At 32.6% G+C, this 12,168-nt stretch overlaps 1 protein-coding gene across 1 annotated transcript in view; it reads right to left on the bottom strand.

The window, feature by feature from the left end:
• The window catches only part of LOC126890142 (uncharacterized), a 218,037-nt gene that overhangs the window by 51,593 nt on the left and 154,276 nt on the right, over positions 1-12,168 (bottom strand). Inside the window, exon 7 of the mRNA XM_050658992.1 lies at positions 2,080-2,947. Within this exon, the coding sequence (XP_050514949.1) occupies positions 2,080-2,947 (868 nt within the window). The remainder of the gene's footprint in view (positions 1-2,079; positions 2,948-12,168) is intronic.

Raw genomic sequence — 12,168 nt, forward strand, 5'->3', positions numbered from 1 at the left:
ATGGCGAGTATTCAAAATGGCGGCTATACATATGTGAGTAATAGCACGATAGCTTTTGAACGAAAAGTCCGATTTCAGCCAAATTTGTCATCAAGGTTGTTTCTTGGATGAATAAGATCGAGGTTTTGAACCGGAAGAATCGGTTCACCAGAAGTTGTGTTTTTACTGTTTTTTTTTATGTAAAAATCTGTTGTTTTTTTCAATTCTTTCACCCTGTATAAATTAATTTTTCAAAAAGTTAATACCGCCATTGAAAAGAGTGTAAACATAATTTTTACGAGAGATTTTGAACTTTTTAGTTATGTTAATTACAATTTAATAAATGCATAACGTATCCTCAGATGTACCTGTGTGCGTCAGATTCATTTTGAATGCCCGCCATTCTTATAAAAGATAAAATCTGAGATGGCCACATATCTAAATTTAAATCTTTGTATGTGTAGTGTGTGTGGTACAAATTATATGATATAACCATTAAATGCACAATAATTCTTATATTATTTGCACGAATCTGCCGCACATAGGTTTATAGGTACATGTGAAGATACATTATGCATTTATTAATTGGTAATTAACGTAACTAAAGAGTTCAAAATATTGCCTAAAAATATTTTTACGCTCTTTTTAACGCCGGTATTAACTTTTTGAAAAATTAATATATACAGGGTGAAAGAATTATTAGAAAAACAACATGTTTTTACATAAAAATCAGGAAAAACACAAATTTTGGTAAACCGATTCTTCCGGTTCAAGACTTTAATATTATTTATCAAGAGAAGAACCTATATACCAAATTTGGTTGAAATCGGACTTTTCGTTCAAAAGTTATCGTGCTATTAGTCACATATGTATAGTCGCCAATTTGAATGCCCGCCATTTTTGTAAAAAGTAAAATCTGAGATGGCCTTTCATCTAAATATGTACCTTGATGTGTGTAGTATATGTGGTCCAAATTATATGCTTCTACGATTAAATTTAAAATAATTCTTATAATATTTGTACGAATCTGTCACACATAGGTACATGTGAAGATACATTATGCATTTATTAAATGGTAATTAACATAACTAAAATTTTCAAAATACTTTCTACAAAATAATTTTATGCTCTATTCAACTGCGGTATTACCTTTTTGAAAAATTAATATATACAGAGGGAAAAAATTGAAAAAAAAAAATATTTTTTGCATAAACAACCAGTAAAAACACAACTTCTGGTAAACCGATTCCTCTGGTTAACCGCATCCATCTTGTAAATCAAAAAAAGAACCTATATACCAAATTTGGTTGAAATCTGAAGTCTCGTTCAAAAGTTAGCGTGCTATTAGTCACATATGTATAGTTGCCATTTTGAATCCCCGTTATTTTTGTAAAAGGTAAAATCTGAGATGGCCTCATATCTAAATTAGAACCTTTATATGTGTAGTATATGTGGTCCAAATTATATGCTTGTATCATTAAATGTGCAATTGTATCACATATCGGCCGCACTATAAATGGTACAACCGATTTTCAAAATTAAACATGCATTGGAAAGGTAATGCAGTACTATCAACAGCCGCAAAGGTTGGACCGCAAAGACGAGAACGAAAAATAGACCCTAAATGGGAAGGACCGTAAAATCCACACCCTTGGACCTAAATGGATGGTTGACATATGGATGGGCGAGTCCTTTCCTATACTTTAAGATGAGATTTGGCCCCATTTTGAATTCAGGCAGATTTAGAAAATAGAAAATTTCGTGTAATATAGCGTCGCATGTACGGGGGTTGTGCGCCACTGGCGAGAACTGCCGTTCTCTGGGATATTGTATTAATACTATAACTATCATAAACTATCTATATCAGTTAACACCAGATTAGCACTGGTCGATTTGAACACCTTTTGTTATTTATTAACTAAACCTTAGAACTCAAGATGTAACCTAGGTCAACTTTATTAAAGCGTTAATTACTTTTTAGCATGTTAGTTTCTACAAAGGCCTGATGATGGCATATAAATTGTGAATGCCGAAACCGGTCGCCCACAAACTCTTTTAAATAAACACCTTCAATATTATAATTGTTTTGTTACTACTTACCAGGAAAATCTCCATCGTGTTTCTTTTGTACATCGTTTATTAGGTCAACCAAATTGGCTGGTTTTCCATGATATTGCTTTCTATATTCCATGGCTGCCAAAAAAGTTTTTTCAAAATACTTCAAGACTGAATTTTCAACAAAGTTTAGTTTGAAGAACTTTACGAAACTGGGTTTAAAAAAATAGAAACTCTGTATAACTACGTTTCTTACACTAAATTGAAACATACGAGAAACGTATTGTCTGAACTCGGACACTTTCGTTTCAAAACAACGTGGATTAATTGCGAAAAAACAACGAGCTACCATTTCTGTCGTAAAATGGCCGGCTATGAATTTTGCATCCACGGGACCAGAAATATTCTCTAAATATTCAATAAACTTCTTATTAATCAATTCTATATCTGCAAAATACGTCTTTATCATTGAAGAACTAAATATTGGAGACATCTTTCCCCTTGTATACTTCCATGACTCTTGTTTTTGAAAAAAGAGAAATTTGGCTATGTTATCATGGTGGGTAGAATATGCAATAGTTCTGTCAGTAAACGTGTTAAAATCTTTTATCAATATATCTTTTATTAACTTCGGCGATTTAACAACCAAAATCGGTTTATCAAAAAGAAACATTCCAAAATATGGTTCTTCGGTCTCATCGTAAAGCTTTTTCAACAATTCCGATAAGGTTAATTTGAATGTTGCAACATCGTAAAGACTGCCAAAAAACGGAACTGGTTTTGAAGTATATACCCCTCGTTTTTTCCAATGGTCAAATTGTCTAGTGACATATTTGTATCCAAGGAATATTATTCCAATACAAAATATTACAAAATATACGAGTAGTACCCATGAAGAATTTAGAAAAGACATCTATCTGCAACAGAAAATATTTTTATTCATAATTTTACTCGTAGAAAACAATCATTATCAAATTGTGTTCCCAGGGAATACGGAATGTATATTTATTATGTATTATACCTTGCCCAACGGCTCCTATATCATTTTTTAGCTTAATGGCCTCAACAACTAAGGTCATTGGCATTTATACCAGTTTTGCATATATGTTATAGTCAAAGCCCGAATTTCAGGCACTCCTAGGTTTGACTAGGCAATCCTCAGGTCTGACTGACGGTCTTAGTCAAAGCCCGAAATAAATTACAGTTTTGACCTTTGACTAGTCAAACCTAGGAGAGACTAAGTTGGTCAGGCAAAGGTCGAAATTTAATTTTATGAAATCGGGGTTTGACTAGTCAAACCCCGATCAGCTATTAAAATGTCGTAATTTGTTAGATTAGGTTTAATAATTTAATAATTAGGTAAAGTAAAAAAAATAGTGTTTATTCTCACATGTTGAGGCATTATGGCATTAATGCCTGGTTGCACCAACAGATTTTAAGCTTCAGCTTAGCTAAGCTCTACTTATAGATAGAACCTCCTTGAGTATCAATAGGGAACTTGCACAATTTTTTTTATTACATAATAATGTTCAGTTTTGTTTAAAAATGAGATTTCCAAAATTTCACGCTTCAAAAACTCGTAATAACTTAGAAATACGTATTTAAAGTCTTCAGCGGTATAAAATAGTTCAAACGACCCGTGACGTCACATAGTTTTACATTAGTTATTATTATGGTTATATTTCGCTGTGTCTAGGTACACGCTAACGTGTATGCAAATAAAAAAGTTAGGTATGTACACGCGAATTAAACTTCATCAAGCCAGTGACATTATTATTTAGCGTGCGCAGTGACTGTATATTTTGGTACATGCTATTTTGATATGTTTAGCGTGTGTTTGATAGAAAAATATTTGTTAAAGGAAGGGAAGCAAAACTATTCAGATGTTTCAAACTTAATTGTAATAAATCAATGTATATATTAAAGTATATATTTAGGTTAGCAAAATAGATATATGTATTTAGTTGACATAACACGTAAAAAATATTGTTAAAATAATTTTTATACGTAAGTTAATTATTATAATCAACTATTCTAAATGGGAAATAAGCCACAATTTAACTAAAAAAATGATTTTATTAACGTTTCGACGTCCAAATCGGATGTCATTGTCAAAATACAAAAATTAGTCAGATTAAATAAATTATTAGAAAAAATTTTTACTAAGCAACACCATTTTTGTTGAATTTAATAATATTTTGTATTTTGAGAACGACGTCCGATTTAGACGTCGAAACGTTAATAAAATCATTTTTGGTTAAATTTTGGCTTAGTTCCCATTTAGAATAGTTGATTACAAAAATGCCACAAGGATAATAGCTTCAGAACAAGTTAATTATTATTGTGAAAGCTTTAGGTCTTCTTTTTATTTTAATCTTTTACGGTAATACATACTATTTCATTTATAACTAAAAAAAAATATATAATAATTTATAGTCTCCTATCTTTTTCGTACTGTTTTAAAATGTTCTTAAACTCATTAAAAGAACTAAATAATTGTCCACACTCCGTAGTTAATTTAAAAACAAACACTAAACAAATAAAAAAAATAAGAAATCACTGACACTCTAACGTTTTTATTTGCGTACACGGTAACGTATACCTAGACACAACCTTATATTTAGGTATATTCTTCTTCTCCTTCTTCAGTTTATTGACCTCCACCTACTTGGGTATTTGGCAAGCTCATCGTCGTGGAATAAGTCAAAAATATTTATATTCTAATGACATTTACCGTATGTCATTGTAATAATATATACCAGTTTGTTAAAATTGTAGTTTTATACTGTTTCTGAAGGAAAGGAACGAAGGTTTACTATTGAAAATAAAACCATTTTGTAAAAGTACAAATTTTCTATGAATAGGTCAAACGATCAAAAACACTTGTAACGTCACATAAATGTATTTTCTACTGACGTTTATAACGTCTAATTTAAAATTCTGTTTACTTTATTGGAAAAATGTAAATGTAAAACCAAGTGACGTCACGATGCGTTTTGGACCACCTGTTTGAATTTGAATTTTTAATCGTCTTTAGGGGCCAAACGAAAGACAAACAAAACTTTTTATCTTTGATATATGTTTTAAATTATGTTCTGTTGTGATTTATAACATTTTTTTCGAATTTAAAAATTTATGCAAGTTCCCTATTACGTTGCACCATAATTTTAGATTCTTATCTTATTATCAATTATATCTATTATTATATTATGGTATTCTTATTGTAATATATAATAATTATATTATATTAATTCTTATGATATTCTCGACTTAAGCTTAAGATCTGTTGGTGCAACCGGGCATTAGAGTTGCACAATACGTTAGACCTTTTCTTCTTCTTTAAGTTCCATCTTCTATCGAAGGTTGGAAATCATCATGGCAATGCGGACCCTGTTGACTGCCGCTCTAAATATCTCTGCACTACTGCATTCGAACCATTCCCGTAAGTTCTTAACCCAGGATGTTCTTCGTCTTCCCACATTTCGCTTTCCTCGGATTTTGCCTTGGATAATAAGTTGTAATAATGAGTATTTTTGCCCTCTCATCACATGTCCCAAATACTCAAGTTTTCGTCTTTTGATAGTTAGTATTATTTCCGGTTGATTTCCTATCCTTCTAGTTACTTCCACGTTCGACATTCTTTGAATCCATGATATTCGTAGAATTCTTCTGTAACACCAAAATTCAAAGGCGGCCAACTTATTCAAATGGACTTGTTTCAACGTCCACGCTTCCAAGCCATAAAGAAGAGTAGAGAACACGTAACATCGAAGCATCCTTAGGCGTAGTTCTAACCTTATATCCCGACAACAAAGAAACTTTTTAAGTTTAATGAATGATGCACGTGCTATTTCAATACGTGTCTTAATTTCTTTGGTTTGGTCTACATTTGATGTTATCCATGTTCCTAAGTATTTGTAGTTATCCACACTCTCAATCACAGTATCTTCAATAGTTAATTGGATGTTTACGTGTGCCGATTTAGTTATGATCATGCATTTAGTTTTCTTTAAATTCATCTTCAGTCCGTACTCATGACAGCGTTCATTAAGGCGTTGCATTACGTTCTGTAAATCATTGTTGTTATCTGTTATTATTACTGTATCGTCTGCAAAACGTAAGTTGTTCAAAACTTCTCCATTGATAGATATACCTTCTATTGAATTTGAGAGCGCTTCTTGAAATACCGCTTCACTGTAAACATCTTGGGTGTCCTGGTTGTCAACTCTTATCTTGGCAGTTTGATTCCAATATATATTAGATATAATTTTCATGTCACGACTGTCAATATTTCTGCTTTTTAATATATCTACAAGCTTTTTATGTTGAACTTTATCAAATGCCTTTTCAAAGTCTACAAAACATAAGTACATATCCTGATTCATGTCCATGCATCTCTGGGCCAGCACATTCAAGCCGAACAAAGCATCTCGTGTGCTCATACCATTTCTAAAGCCAAATTGTGTGTCACTGATTTCATATTCGAGAGTTTTAACAATTCTACTGTGTATTATTTTCAAAAATGTTTTAAGTGTGTGACTCATTAAAGATATTGTTCTGTGATCCGAGCAGGTTATTGCACTTGACTTTTTGGGAATTGCTACAAAGGTCGATTGCAGCCATTGTTTGGGGATTGTGGCAGTCTGATATATTAGATTAAAGAGTTCAACCATTACATCAATACAATCGTCATCAATAAGTTTTAATAATTCGATGGGCACATCATCTGGTCCAGTAGCTTTACCCTCTTTCGTGTTTTTAATGGCATAGATGACTTCGTCTCTTAATATTGGTGGTCCGGTATCCTCTGTGATTTCTAATGACAGTTCTCCTCTTTCATCATTAAAGAGTTGTTGGATGTAATTGGTCCATTGACACAATCTCTCCTTCACGTCAGTAATAATATCCCCTTTATCATTTTTAAGGGTATTCGTTCTTGTGCTTTTTCTAGAACCTGTCATTTCTTTGATTTTTTTGTGTAAATTAAAGCTGTCATACTTTTTATCCAGGTCTTCTATTTCTTTGCATCTGTCGGAGAGCCACTTCTCTTTTGCCTCTCGAATTTTATTTCTGATGTTTCTCTGAATTTCTTTGTATTTATTCGGGTCTTTTGTTTTATGTTTTCTTCGTTCTTCCATAAGTTCAAGAATTTCTACTGTCATCCAAGATTTTGTTTTTTCTCCAAGTGGTTTAAGTGTTTCTTTTCCAACTGATACTAAGGCATGTTGAATTTTTCCCCATTTTTGGTCAACAGTCAGAGTTTCCGCACTATCTTCTTTGACTTTCCTTAAGTTCTCGTTTATTTTAAATTTCGTTTCCGCATAGGTCTTGTCTTGTTTGAGCCGCCTTGTATCCATGATTTTATTGGAGCTAGGGCTCTTTACCTTCTTTAGTTTCACTCTCATAGACAAAACAACCGGGTTGTGATCGGAGGATATGTCCGCTCCTGGATAAGTTTTAGATGATATTATAGAATTTCTATATCTTCTGTTGACGATAATATAATCTATTTGATTTCTGACTATTTTGTTGTTATTGTCAGCTGGTGACTTCCATGTATATAGTCTACGTTTAGGAAGTTTGAACAATGTATTTGAAATTATGAGTTCCTCATTGATACAGAAATCAACAAGCCTATCGCCACGTTCATTTCTTTCCCCGAGTCCATATCGCCCCACACAATTCTCCACTTCTCCTTGACCGACTTTAGCGTTCAAATCGCCCATTATAATATTTATGTCATGTCTTTTAGTTAGCTTTAAGACATTGCTAATTTGTTCGTAGAAGGCCTCTATGGTATCTTCATCCTTGTCTGCAGTGGGTGCATATACTTGGATTATATTTATTTTACGATTTAAATGAGAGTTGAGAGACAGCATTAATACTCGATCAGAGTAAGGAACAAAGTTACAAACGGCTTTCCGAGAATTGTTATCAACTATAATTCCAACTCCCTGTTTGTGATTGGGGTCGTTGTTTCCGGAATAATACAGTGTTCCATTTCTGGTGTTACATTTTCCTGATCCAGGCCATTGTATATCGCTAAGGCCCACCCAGTATGTTAATCTTCATTCTGCACATTTCCGACACAGCGTTATCGAGTTTGCCTGATTGGTATAAACTTCTTACGTTCCATGCTCCAATTTTCAACGCTATAAAGTTATTCTTCTTTGTTTGACAGGGATTTACCTTGATGACGACCTGAGAGGCCCTGTCGTCTGAATCTGATTGTCCTCCCCTGCCGGATCTTGGATTCCGAGCTCCATGATCATTAAGTAAATTATCAATTAGTGGGTCCATGATGATTTTTACTAAGGATATCCACGCGGATCTTTAATGTGGTAGTCATCCCGTGGCTTTCCACATCTCAATGCCGTTGACTAATTTAGCTCTTCCGCCTTCGGAGTTAATTTCTCGACTCCAGGGCAATGAAGTGCCCTACCACGTGTCGGTTCTTCCACCCGTAGCTGTTGACCAACAAGTGGGTGATGACTTATACCGGCAATCGTTCGGTTATTTTAACAGCTCCAGTATCCAATAATAGACCGATCCAGGATCATTTCCCTTACGCTCTATGTTGGTTCTGATGCTGCTGTCTGACAGAGTAGGATATGGAAAGGGAATCTTTGGTAATTAGGTGGGAGAATGGGTTTAGGACATAATTTCTCCCAGGTACCAGGAGATTGGGAGATAATTATGGCTCACCTGGGCAGGGTCGCATCCCTGAAGTAGATCGATCTTCCACCGGGAACATAAAAGAGTATCTACCCGCTACTGCTTAGACCTTTTACACTTACATAATTTTGAAAAGCATTTCTTATTGCAGTAGCATTTTATAAAGCCGTGTCCTGCAAATTTAGAATTGTTTGTACTAATTTCTCTTTGAGACGGCTTATCGTCTGGAACATCTTCGAAATTAAGAAAATTCTCTTTGTATTCCATTTGATTTCTTGAAAAAATGTGTTTATTGTTCTTAATTTCGTACCAACTCTATACAAAACGTCAATTGTTTTATTTTATATGATATCCAAAATATTACGAGCATCACCTTTGACCTTATTAAAGCCGGGGAGAGGTATTGTTATAGTTTTACGATCGAAATTGAAGGAAATTTTTTTTCACTTAATTGTTTCATAGCATTATCGTGGGCATTTTAAAACCCTCAGTCGCCTTTTCTTTATTTTTTTTTAATCTTTTCTGTCTGTGCACAACGCATGCATGTACCTTTTCTGTCAAAACCTTCATAGTATGTACCAAGTGTGCTGTCAGCGCACACAACATGTACCACTTAATTACCAATAATTATGCACTTGTTTGACAATTTTCTTCCTCTCCTAGTGACGACGTTCCAGGGGCTTCCTTGGTATTAGGGTGATCCTTAGTTTTTTCTCCGATTGCAATATCTTCTTTCACAGTTGACGATGACATTCCAATTGTTTGTTCTAAAATAAAATTCATATACTTATTCAAACCAAATTACGTTTTTCAAGAAATCAAATAAGAGAATGCAAAGAGTATTTTCTTAATTTCTAAGATGTTTCAGATGTTAAGCTGTCTCTATAAAGAGAAATTTGTACAAAATGTTCTAAGTTTGAAGCACAAGGCTTTATAGAATGCTACTGCAATAAGAAATGCTCTTCAAAAGTATGTAAGTGTAAAAGTGTCTAACGTATTGTGCAACTCTAAATGCTATAATGCCTCAATATGTGAGAATAAACACTAATTTTTTTAAAAGATAAAAAAATGAAGTTTTCGATCCTAATAGCATTATTAATAATATTTAGAAAATATTAAAATATTACTAAAAGATTTTTAAATCGAAAACTTATTGGTCCATTTCCTTGGTAACACCTCCAAGGCTTCTAAAATTTGCAAGCCAATTGAATGCTGAAGCGAAGAAGACAAGAGGGAATTCAAAAAACTTACAATTCACGACCCCGTCTGTTCAGCTGGTAAATTCCAACAGAAAATGGACCTAGTTACTCGAAGGAGTAAAGACCAATATAAAAATAAAATAAAAATTTTATTTTTAATTCAGTTGGAATGCGAAGGCAAAACAATCTTACTTTTCAATTAGAATACGGAGCGCAGTCCAGTTCCTTGAATCGCGATTTTCGGCTCTTATTGGAGCCTCATCGGAAAGAACGTAGGCTTGTTCTCCATACCCCAATTGATCAACACTTAGAGGTTTTCCCACCCATTGCAACTGAAGTGAAAATATTAGGTGACTAGCGTCATCTGGCAATTAGAAGATGAAAATAAAATTTTTATTTTATTTTAACTAATTTTTTTATTTTAATTACGACAATATAAAAATAGTAAACATTAAAATTAAAAAATGAAGTTTTATTAAACCTAATCTAACAAATAACGACATTTTAATAGCTGATCGGGGTTTGACTAGTCAAACTCCGATTTCATAAAATTAAATTTCGACCTTTGCCTGATCAACTTAGTCTCTCCTAGGTTTAACTAGTCAAAGGACGAAATTCTAATTTATTTCGGGCTTTGACTAAGACCGTCAGTCAGACCTGAGGATTGCCTAGTCCAACCTAGGAGTGCCTGAAATTCGGGCTCTGACTATAACATATATACCACGTATATGGGAGTCAATATACATAGAACGAAAATTGGCATTATTTCGGAAAAATTCAAACAAACTTGTATTTTTCTAAAATCTTTTTTATTAGTTTATATACAGTGAGCACGTAAAGGTTAGAATAAATTCCGAAACAGGCCGATTTTTATTTTTAAATTACGACTTTTTAGCGTATAATATATCATACTAGTAACATCATCCATCTGGGCGCGATGATGTAATCAATGAGTTTTATAAATAATAATAAGGGGTCGTGTGATAGCTCAGTTGAAAGCCTATTTAATTCTCTATTCAGAAGTATAAACATTAACATAATTATTTATACAGGGTGTCAAAAAAGGTTTTTAAATTAAATTAATTGAGGCAAAATGAAGAATGTATGTAATTTATTAAATTCAAAACAGAATTTAATGCCCTTAGTATTAAATCATTGCCTTTCGCTTAAATTTCGCTTAAACCTCCCATGAGGCTGGTGGGGGGGCTGTTTTAATATCGAATCGAAAAAAAATATTTATTTGTCAAATAAATATTTTCCCGTTTTCTGACAGCTTGTAAAATGTATTTTGACTTAAATAAATTACATATATTCTTCTTTTTCTCTCAATTAATTTAATTAAAAACAATTTTTTTGGACACCCTGTATAAATAATCAAGTTAATGTTTATATTAATGGATAGAGAATTGAATAACCTTTCAAATGAGCTATCACGCGACCCCAATTCTCATTTAAGAAATCATTGATTACGTCATCACGCCCAGATGGATGACGTCACTAGTGTGATATATACTCCAGTCGTAATTTAAAAATAAAAATCGACCTGTTTCGGGATTTATTTCCAAAATCGCCCATTCACGAAAAAATTAATTTAGTCAAACCTTTACGTGCTCAATGTATATGTTAAAGTAAAAATGTTCTATTCACAGATTTTGCCGCTAATTTTTTATTCATTGTTTTAACAATAAAATTGTTTTGTATACATAATTTTAAAAATATCGTTGAATTCATCATTTTACTTTGATCAAATATGTTTGTTTTTTGTTTTTCATTATGCTGAATCCGAATCTGACATTACAATTTGAAAATTAAAAAAAAAATTGAGCTCTTACACAGTACCTACCTGTCTCCGTTATCTAGGGAAACTTTTTTATGATCAATTTTACTAAAAAATTATTTAAAATTGATAAAAAATTTTATCAGTTTTATAGGAGGTATGTCAAAAATATGAATTTCGTTTAAGAGTAAAGTACGTTTATTTTCAGAATATCAAAAATTGATATTAGTTGTTTGGAATCAAAAACTATGTTTGAGTATGCAATTACGTCCTTCGAATTGAAAAAAAATTGCAATTTTTCGCAAATTATGGATACCCAACACCATTTTATTACAATTATGATAACTACTTTATTATCAGTTTTACAAAAAAAAAAAGTTATTCTTCATAAAATGCTGTACCTGGTCTAAAATCTGAGATGCAACCATCAGATATCAATTTGTTTCGATTTGATACGAGGTACATCAAAGAATATGAATTTCG

This window comes from Diabrotica virgifera, chromosome 8, assembly GCF_917563875.1.
Source record: "Diabrotica virgifera virgifera chromosome 8, PGI_DIABVI_V3a".
NCBI lineage: Eukaryota > Metazoa > Arthropoda > Insecta > Coleoptera > Chrysomelidae > Diabrotica > Diabrotica virgifera.